General features: G+C 37.7%; 2 protein-coding genes across 2 annotated transcripts; one reads left to right on the top strand and one right to left on the bottom strand.

Annotated features, from left to right (window-relative positions):
• The first annotated feature begins 16900 nt into the window (after nucleotides 1–16900).
• LOC121783788 (dof zinc finger protein DOF1.5-like) lies at nucleotides 16901–17896 on the top strand. Its single transcript, XM_042181968.1, has one exon. The coding sequence runs from the start codon at nucleotides 16975–16977 to the stop codon at nucleotides 17455–17457; it is 483 nt and encodes a 160-aa protein (XP_042037902.1). The 5' UTR covers nucleotides 16901–16974; the 3' UTR covers nucleotides 17458–17896.
• A 3285-nt stretch (nucleotides 17897–21181) lies between these two features.
• LOC121784506 (major pollen allergen Pla l 1-like) lies at nucleotides 21182–25210 on the bottom strand. The gene is made up of 2 exons (XM_042182653.1): nucleotides 25043–25210; nucleotides 21182–21704 (listed from the first exon to the last, which is right to left on the bottom strand). The coding sequence occupies exons 1-2, from the start codon at nucleotides 25203–25205 to the stop codon at nucleotides 21361–21363; spliced, it is 507 nt and encodes a 168-aa protein (XP_042038587.1). The 5' UTR covers nucleotides 25206–25210; the 3' UTR covers nucleotides 21182–21360.
• Between the last annotated feature and the right edge of the window lie 273 nt (nucleotides 25211–25483).

The raw sequence follows: 25483 nt of genomic DNA, 5'->3' as shown, positions 1-25483 counted from the left end.
GGGGGGGGGGGTTCTATTATTCTCCTCATTTAAGTAAAGCAAAGTTTAATATTTGCCACGTAAGCAAGCAACATGTTATTTCAATTTTTCTACGGATATTGGCATCTAATATCACGGAACTTTCAAAAAGTTGGGTTTTTCCCACGAACTTTAAAATTGACAAATAATATCACAAACTTTACCCCGGGTTTATTTTTTCTCATGAATGAAAAATTCATGTTATTTTAATAGATTGAAGAACAATTTTGGAGGGTGTGCTTCAAGAAAAACTATCTTCTAAGATTGAAAAACTTGAAGCTTTCAAAATTGTTGTCGAGAAATTACGAAAAAAGATCCATATCATAATATTATTTGTGGAAATTTTTTCATTCCTGGGAAAAAACAAACACGGGATAAGATTCGTGATATTATTTGTCAATTTTAAAGTTCATGGGAAAAATCCAACTTTTTGAAAATTTCATGATATTAGATCTTATCTCATTTTTCTAACACGGTCGCTTGCTTTTATCAATATATAATAATTGTAAAGACTCATAATGCAACTAGATATTTTTGGGGTAGATTTATTAAGGACCCACTTTTTCATATCGCTACAAGGTTGAGACTATATTGCCCCTCCAATATTATTAATCATCCATTTTCCGAGGCTTATAACCGAAAAGACGAGCAAGAAAGTAGAAATAAAGCAACTAAGACAACAACTAACGTAGATATCTTAATAAAAAACGGAAATCACAACAAAAAATAAGAAATCAAGATAAGAAAATTCTGAACACCAACCTTTAAACTGAGGTTAATTATGTAATTACCATATCATGATGCTTAAGAAACACTCAATTAGCAAAAAGGTTAAATAATTGGATCATGTCCCCTTTTTAAAAATAAGCTCTAGCTCTGGCAATTAAAGAAAGGTTAAAGAAGTAAAGAAAAAAGGGCTTATCTTTCCAACTAAACCACGAAAATGGTTGTTTGTCAAGTGAGAAAAAGATGATTCTGCAAATGGAAATAACTACTTTTCATTTAATCTTAAAAAGGTAACTTTATTAAAGTAAGTAATCTCTTAATCAATTAAAATTGTGCCCGGAGCACTCAACAACATAATTCGTTTATGAATGTATATAAATATTGCACTTTGTTTGCTACTCTATCAACTAGTCTCATTTTTCATACCTTTCTTTATTTGTATATAGTATTATTGATTACACATTCTATAAACTCGTTATATTCATATATCATTAAAAATTAATAGTACTATACAAAAATGAAACTCACATTTTACTAAAATTTTCTAGTATTTCTTGACTTTTTTGTGCCACGTTAAACAAAAATGAGATTTTATTATGCGGACTAAGAAATTATTTTACTAGCATAAGCGATTTGTGGTTCACCCAACATAATTACAAGAAAAATCACATACTCAAATGACTGAAATTTAGTTTCACAACAAACTCTATCAATGAAGTTTGGGTTCTTCTCCAATTCTTATCACATATCACTAATGTTTTAAAAATATTACTGATAATCAAATTAATAAAGCTACTTATTTATGGTTCAATAAATGACATATGTGTAAAACATTGAAAATACTAAGGGCATCTTAATTTATTTTTCCAAAATTAATAATCTCCTTTTTTTGCAAAATTAAAAGTATTATTTTCATCTCACTCTAAGTGGAATACTTTTTATATGGTAGTACAAGATTTTATATAATATTTGTTTTATGAATTAAGTGGAGAGAAAAAATAAAATAAGAAAAAGAATAAAGTAGAAATTAATATTTTTATTTCATGAAATTATATTATTTTAAGTAGGGTATTAAAAAATAAAATGTGTTATTTAAAGTGAGATGAAAATGTCAGATGTATAGTAGTGATTGTTTATATTAGAATTAGGTGATCTAGCAAAGTAAAAGTATAGTAATCCAAATGAATTAAAAATATCTAAGGTTTATCAAATCGAGAAAACATGGAGTAGTTCTCATGGTAATGAAGAAGTGTTTAGTTTATGGTATTGGGTTATGTGCTAGTAATTATTGATAAAATAAAACATAACGTAAATTAGGAATGTGATCGATTGCTGACTATTCCTAAATTGTTAACTGCAACTAATTAGAGATTATACGATTTTTAAAGATCTAGTCATAATTTGATGTGTAAATTCGCTTTATTATTATTAAAAGTTATAGAGTTAAGAATATCTACCAAATTTAGAACTTTGGATCAAAATGTCAATTTAGTGTACTCTATTCGTTCCAAGGAAGATGACCCCTTCCTTGAGCGGCACAAGATTTATGCAATTTTATGTTGTGTGTTGTGTGGAGAAAGTAAAGTAAGAAAGAAGGAATAAAGTAGAGATAAATGTGTTTCTATTTTTAGTAATGAGTCATCTTAGTTTGGACAAACTAAAAACGAAAGTGGATCATCTTTAGTGGGACAGAGAGAGTATTAAACATATCAATACGATGCCTTAAATATGTCAACACAATTTTGAATTGACATTTTATATGTATTATGTTGACATATTATGATAGCCATATTGACATTAACTGCTTCATGAAAAAATACGAAAAATCAAGAATTATTTTTCAAATTTTGACATCAAAACATATGCAAGTGAGATATCGTTAGAATCCTTATAAAATTATCTCTAATTTAATATAGGTTGTGTGAAAAATTAATTTAAATTGAGATAGTTATGCATTTAAAATTGGGAGATATTTTTAAAAAGTTAGTTATAATTAATTTGTTGTTAATTGACATAAATACCTAATTGGCATTTTTTGTTCACTGTATACTCGAAATTGAATAATCATGGCGTTCGATTTGAAGATTTAGCGTCTATCATTTAATTGTAGTTAGCAATTTAAGGGTGAGTCGGTAATATAACACACCCCACCTACACGTACACTATTTATAAATTGAAAATTTTCGTTCTACCGATGACCGTCCACGTAACACGGAGTTCATTTAATATGCAACGGACGATTTACTAATTACAAAAATATAAATATGACTTGGCGAAGTTATCAGATTGACTTATATAAATTAAATATATAGTAAAATTCAGTAAATTATAAATAAAAATATATTATAGCATTAAGCTCTAAGTAAATCTTAATAATATTAAATTTCAATAACTCTAGTTTATTATAATTTAAATGATAGTAATAAATAAAAGTTTTTGTAAGAAATATAATAGGATGGTAATTAACGTGTTTAGGTCAAGTCTTATTTGGGACTTTATTGTGTGACTCAATAATAAACTGATAATATTGGGTTGGGTTCGGATCAAGTCAGGTTAAGTTAGATTTGGGTGATCCGATAAGAAATAAAAATATTATTTTTATTTAAATTATGATTAAATTTTAATCTTGTTATAACAAGTTTTAATTGTGTGATATTATATTTTATTGTGTAATATCAAATGTTAATCATGTAAGATCACGTTTTGATCGTTATCGTGTTACGTCAAGCTATATTCTTTAATACTTCCTCCATCCCACAAGAATATGCATTTTCTAAATTTGGAAACTTTTTTCTCTCTAACGAGGTGGGAATCATTCTCCACTAATAATACTTTATCTACTTTTTTCCTCTCTATCTCTCTCTTACTTTACCAAATTTGCATTAAAACCCGTTCCGAATCCAAAGTGCATATTCTTTTGGGACGGAGAGAGTACTAACTTTAACGATTTGGCTAACAATTTTCGATATGACATTATAATCCACAATAACACGAACAAAATGTGTTTGAATCTGATGAAGTTGAACCTCAGTCTTACGACTCTTATCCACAAGCTTTAAAATCAAAATTCTGGAATTTTGGGCTTAGATCCACGAAGGATGAAATGTCTTCTCTTGTTCTTTACAAAAATCATTTTTTTAAACCTTTACATTTTGGTGCTTCTGTTGTTGGTTGCTAGAGTGACATGATCTCTGAGTGTGTGCGTACTGCGTGTGTGCAGGTGCAGATCAAATAGGTCCAGAGGATTCACTCAACCGCTAGGCCTAGGAAATCCCTAAACTATCTGACTGTGTCGTTGGGATGCTCTCAATCACTATCAAAACCTTAACCCATTTACTATTGGCTAGTATAGGGTAGTAAGGATCGATCCCACAGAGATGGAAGGGATTAGCAAGTGTTCAGAGGATTTGGAAGGGGTTGGTTGCTGCCACGCAACTCATGGGTTAAAGATTTGTTTAACTACTAGACTCAGAGGAATTTAAATGTGACTAATCTATCTAATAGACCTAGGAAACAGGTAAAAGTACGTACGCATGCATGATTGACGGAAATGAAGTTAACTAAAGGAATGAGATAACTAAACTACTGGGTCAAGCAAACGGATTTTCGAAAACAGCTAAACAATACGTAAACATGCAGTGGGGCCATTTTCCCTATTTAGCAATGATGACAGAAAAGCTACAAAAAGCAGACAACGACCAATGACAGAACAAACTTCTAACTAACTTCTACATTCATCTTCTTCAACGAGCTAAGTAAACAGAAATGAAAACAGAGCATCAAACACACGAAAACAGAGCAATCACAGATCTGACCTCAAACATTACGATTAAACACAAAACTACTAGATCTGAACTACTGGGCCGAGTAAAATAGGTAAGCAATAGTAAACATCCATAACCATGCAAATCAGAATATCACGTATCAGATCCACAACTCCGATCAACAATTCAACTCCGATACATCAGATCCATACTCGTCAATTCAGATTCAACCGATTCAACAACAAATCAACTCCGATCAACCCGATCTCAACTCCAAATCAAACATCAATTGCGAAAAGCATCTAAAACAGTAAAAACCAACAATCAAACATCAGAATCAGCTGAACAGAAAACAGAAACATTCCATAGCCATGAAATTAAGGTTCAACACAGAAATATTAAACGCCGAGCTTCAAAACGATGAAGTCTCAGCTCAAAACGATAGAAAATAAACAATTGTATCTCTGCCCTTCGTAAGAACGACGTTATACCACGGAACTGAACTAGACAACCCCGAATTCCGAGAATTTACCCCATATATGCTAAGTGCGCATAGAGAATGTGTGTGTGAAGTGAGCTAAGAGAAAAGCTAAGATGATTGATGAATGATGCCTCTCTTCATGTTGTGTCTCTATTTATAGCAGAGGCTCGGATTTCTAGGGTATCTTCTTTGCTGATTTGTCAATTTTGCCTCACCTAGAAAATCATTTTAAAGACGCTTTGCTTCGCTGCTACTTCTACCATCGCTTCCTCCATCTCCCCGGTCAGGTTGCGAACTGGCATTCTTCACTTCGATTTCCCTTGATTTCCTCTGCCTGGTAGATTTTTCATCTGTTTCCTTGGCCTGACAGATTCTCTACGCACCTAATCTTAAAAACGCGTGTTAGTTCATGGAATTCACATAATTTAACCCCATAGCCGATGCATGAAATGAGTCTTACCAGTTGCAAATGACTTTTTAAAATTGAAAATTGATATTGATGGGCTTAGGTATAAGGCTAGAATTGAAGCCAAATGATTTACTCACAAGAGGCGTAGACTATACTAAAATATTTGCTCATGTTGTAAAGTTACTATTGTGAGAGTTATACTTGCTTTATATGCTTACTTTATATAGGAAATCAAGCAAATAAATGTCAAAATTGCTTTCTTATAGGGTGATTTAAATAACGCTATCTACATGAGACATCTGAAGGTTTTGTGAATCCGAAGTTTTCCAACCATACGTGTTTTCGTAAAAGGCTTTATATGGTATGATATAGTCACCTAGGCCGTGAAATATAAGTTCGATTCTTGCATGCATAAACTTGGCTTTGTTAGAAGCATTTTTGTCGCAGCCGGATTATACAAATTTTGACGATCAGACTAAGTAGTGCAAGTGGAGAGTGGGCTCCACATCATTAGTAGTCTAGTGTAATGGTATGAGTTGTAAATAAAATGATGTGTATGACTGTTTAACTATTCCAAATGAGAAAGTTCATATTTTAAGGACGGACTAATAATGAAATAGTTCATACTTTTCAGAGACGGAGAGAGTACTATAAAATTAGGACTCATATATACTCTCTATATCCCACTTAAGATGACACATTTTCCTTTTTAGGTTGTCTCAAATAAGATGACACATTTCTATTTTTGGAAACTTTTTCTCTCAAATTAATATCCAACCAATTTTTCTCTCTTCAATTAAATATTCAACTCTCTATCTCTCTCCACTTAATACTTTCACCTACCATTTCTCTCACCAATTAAACACATTAACCAACAACTCCTAAAATCACATGACGACCATGAAATGTGTTTTCTTGGCCGGGACAGAGGGAGTACTATTTTTTTCAAACTCGTTTTCGTTTATATTTTTTATAATTTGTGCTGAGTCAAATTGAAACACATATTGGAAGACAGAGACAGAGACATGATAAAATTTCAATAGATTTGTTTGAGGCTTCCGTACATTTTTCATTGATCAACGTGTAATATTATATTCAGTGAATAAAGCTTTTTTTAGGGAATAAATTCAAACTTTTAATTTCTGTTATTTTACCTTGTCTATATTCGAATAGGCTAGAGCTTGGTTGCTAAGAATAAGAAGCACACAACAAAGATATGTCAACACAAATGAAAAAAAAAGAAATTACTATTTGATTAGGAAAAACAGAAAACTGATACATGTTTATTAATTATAAAACTTTAAAATGAAGAGATTTTCAAGTTTTCAAATATAATAATATGAAATTATTCTCAATTTACTATTTGATGGTGTGTGACTTGCACGGTTGCACCAGTTAAAAGCTTAGAGCACCCACAACCATGCTCTTGCCAACGAGCACGGTTGTGGGCCTGATGCCACTATTCCTGCATGCTCTTAGGCAAGAGCACAACACCCACAGTTGTGCTCTTTCGCAAGGACGAGCACAATTCATTTTAAATAAAAACATTCCCATAACATTAAAATTCATTAAAAAAACCGAAATAATATTACAAATTACAAATAAAATAAAAAAGACATAATTAAAATCCTGAAAAAATAAAAATTACTTCCTCCGTCCCGGATAATTCGGGTCAGTTTGACCTGGCACGGGTTTTAAGAAATATTTGTTTGACTTTGATTTAATTGAAGGTAGGTAGTGAAAATGGGGCCCACCTTGTTTCTTTTTCATTGCCAATTTTATGTAAAACTTGAATTAGTTTTAATGTGAGTATAAGTAAAATGTTTGGTTCAATGTTTAGTTTTTAATTAATGTGGATTAAACGACAGAATTGAAAAATGCTTATCAAACTTAAACAAGGTGCTCTCAAAAAAATGGACAACCTGTGCAGTTAACAAATTAAACATGCTACTCAATTTCTTCTTTCATACAACTCCACAACATACAACATCTCAATGAGAGTTTAATCAAAGTACAAACAAAAGATTTTTGGGAGGGAAATGGCAATACAATGGCAATACCCACAATACTGTAATCAAATTTTTAGGAGGGAACTTAGTAGCAACCCATACCAACTACCACTACCTACAAAAGGCCTACCTACACAACTAAAGGAGAATTTTAGAAGTATTGCCCTCAGAAAATTTTCATCATAGGGCTATGGATTCTACTGCTAGAGAAACTGCCGGAGACACGGCCGGAGACATTGCCGGAGATAAAGGCAAGCGAATCATAGGAGTGGACACCAAGAATCTGATAGCACAGAGCATTCTACAAGTGAGCCGTTTAGGTAAAATACCATATGGAGGTTTTGTCAAAACAACAAAGGACTTTGGAGTGAGCAGGAAGACAGTCCATCGAATCTGGGCAGAGGCCAGCAAGCAAATCCAAAGTGGTGAACCTGTGAGCATAAAAGATCGTGTTAAAGGCTTCAAGCGCAATGATGAAATTAAGCTAGATCAAAACAGGGTAAGAGCTCTTTCGGTCCTTGAAAGATCTACCATCCGCAAGATAGCTTTCAAGCTAGATATAAGTAAGAGCACAGTAGGCCTGATGGTGAAATGTGGAGTTCTGAGGCCACACACAAATGTTGTTAAGCCGCTGCTTACTGCCGCAAACAAGGTATCAAGAATGAAATGGGCTCTCACTCATGTGTAGCCTGTTGTTAACAATGGTATGCTCAAATACCACACAATGCACAACGCAGTGCATATAGATGAAAAATGGTTTTTCATGAAAAAACTACGGATAGATACTACCTGCTACCAGATGAGGAAGAACCATATAGGTCATGCAAGTCAAAGAGGTTCATCACAAAGGTGATGTTTATGTGTGCAGTGTGTAGACCATACTATGGAGAAAGTGGAGATGTCATATTTGATGGAAAAATAGCCATCTTTCCATTCACAAGACAAGAGCCAGCAATGAGAAAATCAAAGAACAGACCAAGAGGCACCTTGGAGACCAAGCCCATTTAATCAGTCAACAAGGATGTAATGAGAGAATGCCTTATTCATAAGGTACACTGTTTTTGCATCAATTTTTTTTCCAAACTGTATCAAATCATACTCCAGACCTCACACACTGAGATAATGATGCAGATCATACCAGCAATCAAGGATAAATGGCCAGATAACATAAGCAAGGAGATATTCATCCAACAAGACAATGCCAGACCTCACATCATGCATAATGATGCAGAATTTCAGTCAGTTGCAAACACAGATGGGTTCAGATTCCATATAATTTGCCAACCAGCTAACTCTCCTGATTGTAATGTGTTGGATTTAGGATTTTTCAGGGCCATCCAGTCTATACAGGATGACAAATTGGCTAGGGGAGTGGATGAGTTAGTGGCTAATGTGCAAGCAGCCTTTGATGAACTTAGTGCAGGAACACTGGACAATGTTTTTCTGACTCTGCAAGGATGTTTAACAGAGATTTTGAAGGAGGAAGGAGGGAATGGCTACAAGAATCCACACATTAACAAAGAAAGGTTGACAAGGCTGGGGATACTGCCAAAGACATTAGAGGTTGAAGAATATTTAGTGAAGGATGCACTGGCATACCTCCAACAGCCTGAAAATAATGAGATCACCTCATATGACATCTCAGGTATCAGTAGAGATGTAGGGTTCTAAGATCAGTAAGTTAGGAAGCATTTTTTGGCAGTTGGATGTGGAAGCCTCAAGATTAGGTGTGGCTTATGCTATCAACTGTTTTTTGTACACTTTTGTAAAGCCTCCAAACCTACATGTGTAGGGGTGGTTTCTAAAATCCTAATCCCTCAGAACATTGTCATCATAGGGCAACCTCCAAACCATACATGTGTATGGGGTGGCTTCTAAGGCAGCATAACTAACAAAACAGCCTCCTAACCATGTAAAGGGGTGGTTGTTGTAATGTCAGTGTATGGTTTTTATTTCCCTCAGATATTGTTGTTTATATCAACTCGCAAATAAGCCTCCTAACCATGTAAAGGGGTGGCTTAATAATCAACACATATCTGTAATAAAAACACACTGCAAATCATCATAGGGGTATGATCAACACAATTAACAGCAACATTCAATCAGCAAATGACACCACAACAGCCAACACAACATCAAAACACAGCCTCCAGCATACACAAACAACCACAACAGCCAACACAAAATCAAACCACAGCCTCAAGCATACACAAACAACCACAGCAGCCAACACAAAATCACACCACAGTCTCCAGCATACACAAACAACCACAGCCTCCAACCCATACCAACAAACCACAGCCTCCAACCCAACTAAAACCACAGACTCCATCCCATACCAACAAACCACAGCCTCCAACCCAACTAAAACCACAACCTCTAACCCAGACCAACAAAGCCCAACCTCCTACCCAATCGGAAAAATAACAACAATGAGGGACAACATATTTAGATTAAATCTAAAAACCCAGGCAACAAAATGGCAAGCATCTGTCTCTCAAAGTCAGAATACATGACGGGAGGGGCTTGAGCTGGATCGGCGGATGAGGTTTGTGGACCATAGGAGGGGGTGGCTGGTGGTGGTACACGGTTGTAGAGTGGGCCTATTGGTGGTGGCCCGTAGTAGGGGCAACCACAGTCCAAGTAATCGATGGCGGATTGCGAAGGCCAAACATCAACGGGAATGAAAGATTCCAGTTGGGTTTCGGGAACAACAGTGTCAGCTAGGGTTCCGGCGACGAAAGAGTCGTCAAAGGCGGAGGCAGAACCCCACATATACTCCGGCGTCTCTGGGACGACGACATTGACCAGATCGGCCGATAAACTGCCAGGAGGAGAGTCAGGATAATCACCCATCGCCGTAGATCTAGGGTTTTTAGAGGGCGTAGGTCCAGTATTTGGACCTGAAGGGGTTCGAATTTGTGTCGAGGCGGATGAAAATGGTGGTGGAATGGTGTAGATCTAAGGTTTTCAGAGGGAGATTATGGAGGAAGAAGGGGAATTGGTTGGAGATTTAGGGTTGTGTGGAGTAATGAAGAAGGAGATGAAATGAAGTGGAGTAAATGATGTAATTGGGGTAGGCGAAAGTGCAATTAAGAGGAAGAAGGGGAATCGGTGGAGGTTGTGTGGAGTAAATGAAGAAGGAGATGAAATGAAGTGGATGAGTAAATGGTGGAATTTGGGTAGCCGAAAGTGAGATTAGGAGTGGAGTAATTTGTTGCCAAATATGGAAAGTTTGAAGTGGGACAAATTATGTGGGACGGACCAATATGGAATACTGGGACGAATTATCTGGGACGGAGGGAATACATAATTAAAATCCTAAAAATTAAAAATTACATAATTAAATTACTAAAAATTAAAAATTACATAATTAAATTCGTAAAATTAAAAAAACCAACTACGCGTTGCCGAATTTCGCCCACATGTGTTTGATTAGGTCTTCTTGTAGCTCAACGTGGGTTCGGGTATCGCGCATTGTGTGCCTTATTTCGATCCTCTCACCCACTGTCGTATGCACACCTCGGCGTGGGGGAGACCTTGCGGTTGAGCTTCCGGCTTCATCCCCGTCGTAGAAGCTAGCCGTCATCGGTCATTCGTCAGCTATAATCTTATTGTGTAAGATAATACACGTGTACATGATGTCGGCGATATTATTCACGTACCACAGCCGACCCGGGGCCTTCACAATGTTGAATCGGGCTTGAAGGACCCCAAAGGCTCTTTCGACGTCTTTCCGCGCGGACTCTTGACGCTGCTCAAAAAGAACCCATCTCGGGTCTTGTGGGTTGCTGATCGTCTTCACGAAAGTCGACCACCTTGGGTAGATACCATCGACGAGATAGTAACCAATGTGGTATGTATTTCCGTTGACAGTGAAGTCGATCGCCGGTGCTACACCATTCAACACATCATTGAAGAGGGTGAAGAATAGAGAACGTTCAAGTCGTTGTTGGATCCGGCAACGCCGAAATATGCATGCCAAATCCATAGGCAGTAGTCGGCGACCGCTTCAAGGATAAGTGTTGGGCCGCCGCCTTTGTGGCTGCTTAAGTGTTGCCCTCTCCAAGCAGTCGGGCAATTCTTCGACCTCCAATGCATGCAGTCAATGCTGTCAAGCATTCCGGGAAAGCCATGGACTGATTCGTGAAGACGAAGCAACCGTTGGCAATCATCGGTGGTGGGTGCCCGAAGGAATTCATCACCGAAAGTTGTACGAACGCCCTCGCAAAAATTTTTAAGACAAAGGATTCCAGTGGACTCACCGATATGAAAATACTCGTTGAAGAGGTCGGCCGTTTGCCCAGTAGCGAGTTGTCGGATGGCACGTACACTTCTGCAACGGCGTGATACTTTGCCGGTCGGCTGCATCTAGACCTGTTTGGAAGAATTCAACACGGGCGGACAATGTGTTGACAATACGCATAAACAGGCGCTTTGACATGCGAAAACAGCGCCTGAAGTAATCCGCCGGAAACCGCAGCTGGTCGGCAAAATAGTCGGCAACGAGCCTTTCGTGGGCTCCCTCCCGATTACGATGGATGTAGCGGCGAGTTGATCTAGTTGGTTGAGGAGGAGGGGCGGGGGTATTCGCTACGACATATGCATCATAAGCGGCACGATGTTGTTCGTAGTATTCTTGTTCTTCGCGCTCCGCTTCCCTAATAAGATGGGTGAAATCCATTTGAGGTTTTGAGTGAGAGATGAAGGTGTAGATAAGTTGTATGAAAAATATGAATGAGAGATGATTTGATGTGGAAAATGGATGATGAATGTGTGTATTTATAGATGATTTTGAGGGGAAAAAAATATAAAAAAAATATAGAAAAATGGGCAAAAAAACGACCATTTTTTTGGGATTTAGAAAATATTTTTTTTTATTTTTAATCGATTTTTACAATTAAAAATTGAATTTTTGAAAAAACAAATAAAAATAAAATAAAAATATTCAAAAATTAAAAATATTCGAGCGCAGCGCCGGACGACGTCTTCCGTGCCGCTGGCAAGGACGGACGGACGCCGTCCGTCCACCCACTTGCGGATCCAGTGTAGAACAAAGGGGTACCACTGTATCCCCAAATCTTGACTTCTTTAATATTATTTCTTATACATTGATTGTATACATAATTTAGCCCAGAGGTAGATTACTCCTTAATTCAATGAAAGAATCTGAGTTCGAATCCCGACGGTGGCGTTTGCTTTCGATTTTTTGTTCCTTTTGTTTTTATGCTTTGCTATTTATAATTATTGCTCCATTTTGTTTTTTCTTCTCTCTATTGTTTTTATGCTTTGCTATTTATAATTATTGCTCCATTTTGTTTTTTCTTCTCTCTATTTTATAGCTATATGTTTCTATCTATTCTGTAGTCATTATATTTTTATGTATGAATATATAATTCATTCACAATTAATATTGGTTTTATGTTTTTGTTCCTTTTATTTTTATGCTTTGCTATTTATAATTACTGCTCCATTTTGTTTTTTCTTCTCTCTATTTCATAGCTATATGTTTCTATCTATTTTTGTAGTCATTATATTTTTATGTATGCATATATAATTCATTCACAATTAATATTGTTTTTATGTTTTGCTATTTATAATTATTGCTCCATTTTGTTTTTTCTTCTCTCTATTTCATAGCTATATGTTTCTATCTATTTTGTAGTCATTATATTTTTATATATACATATATAATTCATTCACAATTAATATTGAAATAAGATATTCACGAGTCACAACTAATATAACGAAAGAAAAATGATCGATCGAATTTTAATAATCTAAATCAATATAAAAGTCTTACCCCCGAAATAAAAATCATGGATCCGCCACTGCGTCCACCGTTGTGGGTGCTCTTATGGCTAAGAATTTAAAGCACATGATAAAGAATTTAAAGCACATGACAATGATGTCTATCACAAAGACAAAAGAGAAAAACTTTAATTTGAAGGAAATTATAAAACTTAATAAAATTGAAAAGACGTAGTATTTTTTTTAAGAACAAAGAGCAATAATAATTTTCTATGTTCTATTAGTATTTTTCTATGTTCTATTAATTGTAGGAGAAATGGTTTAAGAAGCAGGTTTAGATCTTTTATTGTAAAATAGACCTTTTAAGCTTTATCCTTTTATTTTTGTAAAAAAGCTTTATCATTTTAATATTATCTTTATGCTTTACTTTAGAGCACTGTGTAGTTAGTTTAGGGATTGGTCGGAATGGTATACCATACTGAGAACGCCATATCACATAGTATAGTATTGAAAACTGCAGTATGACAAAATATCATACCGATACCGTACCAATTTTTCGATATACTGCAATCTGGTATACCGAAAATTTGGTATGATTAATTTTTGATACCGTTACCTTACTGTTATTACCGTATACCACAGTTTTACGGTAAATCGTAATACCGTTATGCAAAAAAAAAATTATTTATTACACAAAATATTTAAAATTAGACTTTTAAGAGATTTTTTCATTTTATCCTATTTTATATATAAATATATAATATAATATTTATATAATATTTCAACTTATACCGATTTTTCAGTATGCACCAAGAATTCGGTATACCTCGGAATAGGAAAATTTGATACCGTTACTATACCAAAAGTTAATGGAATATGAATCTTACATTTATATATCGTTACCCCGTCATGGATATTAAGAAATATATTAACAGAAAGTGGATTGAAATAGTTAGTGGAATATGCTCCTACTTTTATATACTACTATAAGTTTTATAGAGTAATAAAATATGAGTGATAATAAGTTAATCGCATGTGGAGTCTATTACTAAAAGTGATAAAAATGAAATAGCACAATTAATACAGGATATACCAGAATGGAAACTTAGACACGTAACGAGGGATGGAGGGCGTATAATAATAAGATATCGATTGGTGAAGTGGATGTTTATGTAATACTATTGATGAAACATTGTTACCGACATAACATATATTACTTACAGAATTATCGACGATTGACAATCCCTCAGTAGTTAACAACGGTAAACAATGTTTACGACATAATAATTGTAGACTTGTAGCTCGCCACTATAATAAAATTACTGACATATACTCTAAATTATAAAAAAAGAATTTAACAATAATACTGTTGACAATGGTTGATGTAAATTAGGAGTAATTTTTTGAACTTATGCCATTAAGATTAAATTAATTATTAAGAATATGTAATTTCTAAATTTGAAACAATTTTTTATCTTTAATGAGGTGATACTCATTCTCCACTTCTACTTCTCTTTTATTTTAGAAATTATTCATTAAAACTCGTGCCCAACTAAAAGTGCATATTTTTATAAGACAATTTTGAGTTATTTTTAGGATATAGAAAATGAGTATAAGTAGTTTTAACTCTCACATCGCCTATGTTGTCCATCTTCCCAGTGATATCGACGACGGTAAATCTAGACCATCAGAGCATCCACAATGGTTTTGGACAAGCAATAGCCCAGCCATAGCCTAGCCACAAACTCCTTCTGCCACATCATCAGCACTAAAAACTCCTTCTGTCACATCATCAGGACAAACAACTAGCCTAGCCATAGCCTAGCCACAATAAACAAAATAATAAAAATAACAATCACACAAAATACGGACTTCAACTTACGACACATATAGGAGAAAATGCAATAATTTTATTTAAATAAAAAAAGGTACATTTAAAAAAATTACATAATTTAAAAAAAAACTAACTTCGTGCAGTCCTCCGCGCCCACAACTCTTCAATTAAATCCTTTTGGAGTCGAATATGAGCTTCTACTTGGCGCATGTCGGCATGTGCTTGGAGGCGGCCGACTTCATCATGAGGTACCCCACTTCGTACGTTCGGGGCGGCCACGCCGTGGCTTGGACCGGCTTCATTATCGTCGTTGGCCCAACTAGTCAGTTGTACACCTTCATATTCGACAATCATGTTGTGCATGATAATACAGGCGTACATTATATCAGCAATGCAGTCGACATGCCACAACCGTGTTGGACCCCTAATTGCCGCCCATCGAGATTGGAGCACACCAAATGCGCGCTCCACGTCCTTGCGCGCCGACTCTTGCCGTTCCGCAAAGTAGGCCTTCCTCTCATCTAATGCGCACCTGATCGTCTTCACAAAGACGGGCCACCTAGGGTATATCCCATCCGCCAAGTAGTAGCCCATATCATGCTGGTTCCCGTTGGCGATAAAACTGATGGCCGGACCGACGCCCTGACACTGCTCGTTGAAAAGGGGCGATGAGTTGAGGACGTTGAGGTCGTTGTTCGACCCAGCTACCCCAAAATATGCATGCCAAATCCACAGCCGGTAATCAGCTACGGCCTCGAGGATCATCGTGGGATTTTTTCCTTTGTAGCCGGTCGTGTAGAACCCCTTCCAGGCAACGGGACAGTTCTTCCACTCCCAATGCATACAATCTATGCTGCCTAACATACCCGGGAACCCATGCATCTCCCCATGCATCTCATCAGCTCCTGGAAGTCTTCGGGGGTAGGGCTTCGAAGGTACTGATCACGAAATATTTCAACCACGCCCTGACAGAAATACTTCATACATTCAAGGGCAGTCGTCTCACCGATGTGGAGGTATTCATCCCGCATGTCTGCCGCGCCTCCGTAGGCCAACTGCCTGATTGCCGCAGTGCACTTTTGAATAGGTGTGTGGCCGGGTTTGCCAGCCGCATCGTGCCTGAAGCGAAAATACAGATATCGACGCTCCAAAGCGTCAACAATACGTATAAACAGGGCCCTGCTCATCCTAAAATGCCGCCTGAAAAAGTTGGCGTTAAACTGCGGCTCCTGTGCGAAGTAGTCTTCATATAGCCGCTGATGTGCAGCTACGTGATCCCGCTCAATCACTGCTCGGCGGTGGACAACGGATCGAGGTCGAGGTACCCCCGGCTGCAAGGCCCTCTATAACAGCCGGTCTATCTCAAGGGACGTATACGCCTCCAATGCTTCGTTCATTCGCCGGTCGTACTCCTCAGCATCCCCACTACTACCACCCGCGCTACTCATTTCGCGTTGTTGCTCTTGTACAGAAATTAAGATAGAGAAAATACTCGTTAAAACAAGTGGTGCAAATGAAAATGACGTGCAAATCGCGTATATATAGTGTTTCAAAAATTAAATAAAAAATAAAATCCGCTCGCCGATCGGGAGCCTGCAATGGCGGTCAGCCGATCGGGGAGCGTATTGCCCTGCGGTCGGGAATCGGCGTGCGCTCGCCGTTTTTTTCGCCGATTTGGCACTCGCCGGCTGCAATGGTTCGGCGAGCGGACCGGCGAGCGCCAGGGATCGGCTAGCCGGTGGGTTCGCCGCCATTGTGGATGCTCTCAATTCTACAATCCAATAGTAAATTTTGTCTATACACCAAAATCCTCTCCATCAAGATCAACCATGCACTTTTTTCTTCACTTATAAAGACTCTCCCCACCCGCTCTTTCCGGTTCACTTTTTCGCTTTTTTGAAACATATATTCACACAATTTTCTTCACAACCAAATAGCTCTTTTTTTTCTCCATTTCTCTCTCACATCACAAATTCACATACATGCCTCAACTCCAAGAAAACAACACCCCATCAGGGATCAAATTATTCGGAGCCACAATCACCCCTAGAGAAAAATCAGACCCAAAAACCGACCCCGAACACGAGAAACCTGACCCTGCCCAGGAAAAGCGGCCGGACAAGATCATCCCGTGTCCGAGGTGCAAGAGCACGGAGACCAAATTCTGCTACTTCAACAACTACAACGTCAACCAGCCGCGCCACTTCTGCAAGGGCTGCCAGCGCTACTGGACCGCCGGCGGCGCCCTGCGCAATGTTCCCGTCGGGGCCGGCCGTCGCAAGGCAAAGCCGCCCTGCCTTCAGCCTGACTTTTCTAATGGTAATTGCATGTTCGACCCCGCCTCCGGTGGGCCCCACCAGCTTGATTTCGACGTTGTCGAGTGGCACGCGGCGGAGCACGGCGGATTCCGGCATCTATTCGCCGGGAAGAGGCGGAGATGCGCCACCAATAGTCAAAGCTGTTGATCGCATCTCTTTCAATTTGTTTAGTAGTAGTATGAAATAATTAAATAAATAAATTAGAGAAAAAATCTATTTATAAATATTGCGAGTGGCCAAGCCTAAGCTTTAATTAATTAATTGCTGTATTAACTGTCATAGATGATGAATTTTCTCGATAATGAAGCACAAAACTCATTTAGTAAGACACTTCCCTTCCAATTAATAGGTCGGGAGTTCAAGTTATCATAGGGGTAGATGGTGATTGGTGAACCAGTATTGATTCTTATTAAAAAAAGAGTAAAATAAGAAAAGAAAAGAAAAAAGTAGATGATAGTTTTCGCGAAAATTTGATTTATACCAAGCGGAATGTATGTCAAACGATGTACTATTTCCATTTATTTTCTAAACTTGGGGAGGTTTCTAAAGAGAAAACTCATGTAACGTGTACTTTTCTTAAAAATGTTTAAAATAGTGACACACTTAATATATGATTAATCCTTATTTTGATATTAGTTTTTGTGTATAGTAAAATATGAATAAAAAATTTAGATTGGGAAGAAAATTTTGTGCAGCGAAGATATATAAAAACTAGGGTAAGGATAAGCCGTCTATGATGAATCACTCTTAATGAGAGCCTTATCTACTGACATGGGTCATTGCCATTACGTTTTTTTTTTAATAAATGTAATTATGATAATTAAGGGCTTATGTGGTGGGATTCATAAGTTTGTCGTTTTTATTTTTATTTTATTCGGGAGAGGTAACATATATTGAATTTAATTAGTACTTGTATGGAAATAAAAAAAAGTACATCATTCAACACTATAAAAAAATTGTTAGGGCTGATAATTTTTTTACATGACACGCACGAAGTTAATGGGTTTAGGTTAAGCTTTATATATTGGGTTTAGATCCTTATCGGGATGACATAATAAAAACCCGATGATTTAGATTGGATGGAGTCAGGTTCGAATTATTCGTTAAGAAATAAAATTATAAATTTTGAAATTTTTATTATTAATATTACTACTATTATTGCTTGATTTGATTGTTTAGATTCGTTATCGTGTTGCGTCAAATTAAATTGTACCACAACAAAGAATGTTACAGTAGGACCAACAATTTTTAACATGACTCAAAAACTAAACATGAACAGACACAAAGTTAATGGGTTGGACCAAATGAGAACCCGATAGTTTTATATTTAACTAGGATTTGACCTTATTAGATTGGATTGATATCGAGTTGACTCGATAACGAATCAACATGTACGATTTATGAGCCCTAACATTTACTTGTGATGCAACATCGCTACTAAATGTTGTGTAGGGATTTGTGCGTTATATTTGTTAATTCAAACTAAGATATCTTTGAAAAGTCTCTGATACTCATTAATTAATTATAATTAAAGCTAATGTAGTGATTTTTCGAATTGATAGAGCTTCCCCCACACAGATTTTACGCCAGAAAGTAGGATCAGATCCCACAGTAAAAGGAATTCTAGAAGAAGAATCAAATTCCAATAGGTTTACATAAGACTTATTTATGCTTCATCAATACACTGTACGAATAGCGATATGATTTTATATTATACCCCTTCTGTTCTTAATTTCTTTGATAAAGTAAAGAAATTAAAGTACAAAAGAAGAAATTTGTTGATTTTTAGTAGAAAAGGAAATGACTCACTATTATGAACCATACCAAAATTGTGAAATGACTTCACTATTGGGGGACGGAGGGAGTACATAAATATTATACATTTTTATTCAATTTTTAATAGGGAAATTTGCTTTAAGTTTGTTGATCCTAATGGTTATGGCATGTTATAAACAAAATATGAGTAGATTAATATTTTACGAACAATAATAAATTGTTTAATATTTAAGATAATTAGAAGACACCTAGATGTGCCATTAAGAATATGAAGTAAAGCTACTTTGATATCCACCTATGGAATAAAAGAATTTTGGGAATATTAATAGCATGTGATAATATGTTGGTTTGTTCCCAAAGATTTGGGTTGCTCCAATAGTTCAGTTAATCAATGTTGGATATGGGTGGGAGTTGATCCATCGCAACTACTTGAGTGGAATTACACTAAACAAGTAAAAAAGGATTTAATGAAAAACAGAGAAAGGAATTCCAAAGTACATAAAATAACAAGAACTAGCAAACACGAAGATTCATGGGGTACTATTGATATCAAACACATTTGTTAAAATTCGTGGGTTTCATCCTAAATAAATTATTTAGTAATAGGAGGAGTGACACATTAGACTTGTATAATAATTATAGTTCTTAATTTCTTTACAATAATGTGGAAATGGTTATAGTTATAGTTATTTTTATTTCACTTGCCAACAACATTGATATGATTAATATCGAAACATGAAGGCTTCAAGTGTCTTCTAACTCAGAGAATACAATGAAGTAGAGAAGATGATAAGGAAACAAGGGTAAGAGATAGATGAGAGGGGGAAGGGGAGGCAAGATGTACCGGCAGAAAGATAGAGTAGTTTGTGATCATTTTATTTGAATAGAATTAATTAATGGCTTTACCAATATTTAAAGTTATACATAGACCCTATGTGGTTTGACTTTTAATATAACCTTGGAAAAAACCATTAAAAAAACTCAGAACAAAGCTTCTTATAGATATGCTCGACTCAATAAATTATCATAACACATAATTATTTAAAACTATGAACTATTATAGATATGCTCGACTCAATAAATTGTTAAACTATGAACTAATTGAACTTTATAATTGGCCTGCCAATGAGGGTTGTGTCTCACCCTATTGTTTCACCGAACCTCACTTGTGGTCTCTCCTCTTGATCGGTCCAGCCTCTCTTCCTGATCCAACATGTCTCTAACAGTGATCATTTCATGCCTAACTTCAAACCTATCTCGGTGCACCTTTGTGCCTTGACCCATCTAGATCTCTGCATTTTGAGGATGCACGTACATTACATTACACGTCTTTCATTCTTGCAACTCTGCCCTCCAGAACCAACTGCGCTGCCCCTGTGCACTATTACACGTCTTTCATCGTAAACAATAGTTTATAGTACTACATTGCGCATCATGTAACTTGTAACTTTATAATAGTCTAAGAGCACACACAATGGGGGCATATTACAAGGGCCGAGCGATCAACCCCCCCCCCCCCCCCCTCCCCCCGGCTCCCATTGTGGAGAGGGAGCCGATGGCTACTCCCCATCGCCTCAGCCGATATGCGATAGGCTTTGCATCGGCCCTGCCATCAGCTCCCATTGCCCGGCGCTGGGGCCGATTTCATTTTTTGTTTAATTTATTAAATTTCTTCCCCTATTATAAATACATCGCAATCCCATTCATTTTACACACTCACATTTTTCTCTCACTAGAAATGTCTTTCAATTCCTCTTCTGATTCGGATTTCGATTCCAACTCCGGCGAGAACAACCTAATCATTTTATTGTAATTTTATTGAAATTTTCTTCTCGTTGTATTCTTTTTTCAAATATTGTAATACATCAAGGAATTAATTTATTATGTATTTTAACTTAATTAAATTATTTAGACATTGATATTAAAAATAAAATAAAATAGTGTTGATGTGGAAATGAGATGGGTTCTGAGATAGGCTCTGGGACGAGCTCTCATTGCAGGGAGAGGAAAAAATTGAGATAGACTCCGGAGATAGGACACCATTGTGGATGCCCTAACAATAAATCTTTAAATCCATCCATCAACCACATATATATCATCCCGGATTCATTAGACTTTTTATTATCTCCCAAGGAAGCAAGAGAGCGATTTAAACAAGTACATACACCATTCTACACAAATATCTTGCTCAATCTATTGAATCATACTTCAAATAATTAGAAACCTATTTCTAAAATCAAATAAATAAAGCAAAATATTTAAGCAATCAAACACTCATTTTTCATCCGGGTTGATCTCGAGCTCTTTGAAGAGCGCGGCGCAGCCAGCGTCCCGCTCCTTCTTGGTGAACCCTAGTGGGTTCGCATGTCGCACTTTGTCATGGAAGCCACTATTTTTGGTCAGCGTGATCTTTGATGTTGGCTCGATGGCCCAGCCTTCGTCAGGCAGGATGTCACAGTCGGGTTGACTGCTCTTCACTAGTGTCACACCGCACTCCTCTGTGCCATGGTCTCCGACCACATTTAGCTGGTAGTGCCCGGCTGAGTCGGTCGTGCCCTCAAGTTTGTATGTTATGTTTGTGACTTCTTCACCTCGGCACTCTAGGCGCACGGTCGCACCTGCATGGGCGCGCGGTATATGGTCAGTTAAAATAAAACAACATTATTTTGGTGATTTTAAAAGCACTAATATATTCAATACAACAAACTTGTCTTATAACGATATAATTAAAAAATAACCAAAATTGAGAGCGCAAAGCAAAGTTATAAAGCACCAATAGATTAATATGTATTGGGAAATAACTTGAAAAGAAATAATAATAAAATGAAAAGATTACTGGGAGAGAAGAGAACGGCGGACGATAAATTTATTTAATTCTTCATTCTTCATTCTTCATTATAATTAAACACTCCACAGATATATTACAATATGTGTGATACGAACCTTCCTTTAGTTTAGATATATTAGGGATTTGCATATCTTTTCGTATATTTGTTTCTTGTTCATTAAGTTAGGGTAATAGTTATATTGTTATAAATATGATCGATTGTTATCTTGTTAGACATTCAACCAATTAATGAAATCTTCGCCAAACTTGGCTTGAATCACAAAACTCTGATTCTCTATCGCTGCTGACGAGAACCTCTCTCGCGCCCAGCACCCCCTCTGCCGGAAGTAATCGCCGACCCAAACCTCTTGGGCGCTCGACGACCACGGCTTCGGTTTATTGATTGTGTGAAATTCGAACGTTAAGGAAGGCTACCCTTAACAACTGGTGCTTTCATCGTGAGCTCACCCTCCACAACACCGATCGAACCATAGCTACGTCGCTGCCTGACGGGAATCCACCCGCGCACAGCAACTAGCCACACCGCTGCCCGACGGAATCATTCCACACACCCTCCGCAGCACCACCATCACCACCGCATCTCACCCTCCATATTCTATCAATAAAAAAAAGAAGAAGATACCTTCTTCACCAAAAATAAAGTACCACCGATCACTGTCGTGCTTCACTGCCACCATTCAACGTCATCAAGTCACGCAATTACACCGGAGTTGGACGGAGGGTTCTAATCAGCAATCCGCCGTGCAACTTTCCGGGGATGAGTGAGATTTCCTCCGTCGGACTAGAGAAGATCATGGCCCGGTTCGACAAATTGGAGTTCAGGCTGGATTCGACGGATAGGCGGGTCGACAATATGGAGGCGCCGCGCATCCCTGAGCCAAAACCACCCTACGTCTCACACCGCTTGGATTCACCTGATTGTCACCCACGGAAGGGATACCCGCCCATCGGGTACCGCAATCGCGCGCAGGATGCGCTGGCTCGACCTCGCAGCGGCTACGCCGAGAGAAGCCACATATTTTGTTGCGGAGATCGACGAATCTAATTAGGGTTCGATCGCCACCCGATTCACGCAACGCAGCCGCACCGCCCGACTTGTTGGGACCCACCGACGCAGCAGCAGGACCGCGGATACCCGGCCTTTGATCACCGGCCCCGACACCCGGAGATGTGCTGGGACCGACCTCATCATCAGGAGGAAGTGCGAGCGCCGCGAGGCCAGTCCGCCTACCACCAGCCCCGCCACACCACCGTTCAGCCACTGCGCTTGATCCTCCCGCCGCGGAACCTATACAGTCAGCCCGCGCGTGTGACTAATCAGACCCCGTACCCGCCTACCTGTTGGGACATGTCGGGATTGCGCACGCAGCAGGGATACCTGGCAGATGACATATCTTTTGAGAGATTTGAAAGTGATAATCTATGTTGGGGGAGAAGGTCGTCTCTCTCTCATAATAGGTATATTGAGTGCTCAATGTCAAGTCCAGTGATGAAGAAGAAAACTACTCCTGGTCTTCGTTCGTTTGGGAGTCAGAGTGGGACAGATTCACTAGTTAGTGATAACGAGTTCTCACATACACATTCGTCGAAGTATGCTTCGATTATGAATGAAATGAGGGAACAAGAAGAAGAAATGTTTGATTTACCGAGTTTGGATGCTCATATGGAATATTCATTTGATAATGCTAAAGATTTCAATTATTCTTCTGAGAATGAGATGGTGGAGGAGCATAGTGACAATCTGGGAAGGTCATTTTTAATGGACTCTAGATTAGAAATAGAGGTGGACGAAGTGGGTGATCATGGTGCATCTAATTTAGATGTGGTTGGTGTAACGAATCAGTCGATTGCCTTGCTTTGTGATAAGCACGGAGTAGAGGAGGATAGAGATGCGAGCCCCGAAGGCCCCCGAGTTTCATCTTTGGAGGATATATATCTTCCGTGCAGCTCTGATGAGACTAACATCATATCACCAACGCCACTGCCTGCTGTTGCGTTCTTGCATATCGAAGGGGATTTCAGGTTTTTGCTTAAAGAAAATGCGTATGATGAGGGCGGTGTCTGCTTGAGAATTTGCAATCCTGTGATGCAAGAATATATAGGGAAAATTTTTGTTTATGTGGCAGAAGTGTGTGGCACGTTGGGACCCTATTCTTCCTTGAGACAGGAGAGGATGTTGGGAGCCTATTCTTTCTTTGGACCAAAGAAGATCACAAGCGGTAAAGCGAAGGATCAGGAATTTAATTGCGAGGAAAACTTGGGACTTCTCCAACTATATTTACACGTTCCAGATGCAGAAGTGTGCAAATGGAGACGTTCACCTTTTGACGACCACATTCGTCCGCTTTTGTTAATTTTTGGTGGAGGTGAGGAAGGGAGAAGTTCAGTTGTTCGGTATGCGTTTGATCCAGGAGGAGACGCCTCGCCAAAGCTTTTGCTTTCAACTCTCATCATTGGTTCGTGGTTTCCACCTTGAGGACAAGGTGGATTTTAACCGTGGGGGAGTTGATACGAACCTTCCTTTAGTTTAGATATATTAGGGATTTGCATATCTTTTCTTATATTTGTTTCTTATTCATTAAGTTAGGGTAGTAGTTCTATTGTTATAAATATGATCGATTGTTATCTTGTTAGGCATTCAACCAATTAATGAAATCAGTATTTCGCCCAACTTGGCTTGAATCACAAAACTCTGATTCTCTATCGCTGCTGACGAGAACCTCTCTCGCGCCCAGCACCCCCTCTGCTGGAAGTAATCAAACCTCTTGGGCGCTCGACGACCACGGCTTCAGTTTCTTGATTATGTGGAATTCGAACGATAAGGAAGGCTACCCTTAACAGTGTGGTACAAAAAGAACTCCTAAACTAATGGAACTAAATCAAATATGGACAAACGAAATAAAATATAATCCTAACAACTTATGGTAATACAAACTATATTATAGATTCATGGAAAAATTTAGATGATGTGGAAAAGATGTCCGTATCATAAAACGTCCTTAAGTTAAGGAAATAATTTTCATTCAAGGAATAAGAAATTAATACAACAAGCACTTATTTTAAATAGTAACTTTTATGAAAAACATGACAAGAGAAGATGTAATGTACCTGCCATAGGTACACTAAGCTTGTTGATGAAATTGATGCGGCAAACTTCACAATAGACCTCGCCCTCAACCACGAACTGCGCGTCTTGGGCTTCGGCGACGTCAGCCAGCGATACAAGTAGGGCGCCGGCCAACAGAACTGCGATTTTTAAAGAACTTGCCATTTTAGGGTGTGATTTTCTTCTCAATGAAGGGATTGATTGAGTTTCGGTGTTTGCATACATACATAGCTTGGTAGTTATTTTCTTGAGGTAGAAAATGTTTTATTTGTGCCAATATTAGCTCTCTCCCACACATTTAGATCGCTTGTTAATTTTGTTTTTGGAAATGGATATTGACCACGAGCATGACATATACTAAACTTTGAGGCAATATTTTCGGATTATATCTATAGTATTTTCATAGAACACAATTATTTGGGGCCGGCTTGTATATTTCAATT

This window comes from Salvia splendens, chromosome 21 (genome assembly GCF_004379255.2).
Source record: "Salvia splendens isolate huo1 chromosome 21, SspV2, whole genome shotgun sequence".
NCBI classification, from domain to species: Eukaryota; Viridiplantae; Streptophyta; class Magnoliopsida; order Lamiales; family Lamiaceae; genus Salvia; species Salvia splendens.
This window is presented reverse-complemented; position numbering and strand designations above follow the sequence as displayed.

Bases quoted from the DNA above. Each gene is read 5' to 3' on its own strand.
- LOC121783788 (XM_042181968.1), top strand. From the start codon at position 16,975: ATGCCTCAACTCCAAGAAAACAACACCCCATCAGGGATCAAATTATTC.
- LOC121784506 (XM_042182653.1), bottom strand. From the start codon at position 25,205: ATGGCAAGTTCTTTAAAAATCGCAGTTCTGTTGGCCGGCGCCCTACTT. The intron at 21,705-25,042 runs GTACATTACATC...GCGCCCATGCAG, and splicing joins GCTTAGTGTACCTATGGCAG to GTGCGACCGTGCGCCTAGAG.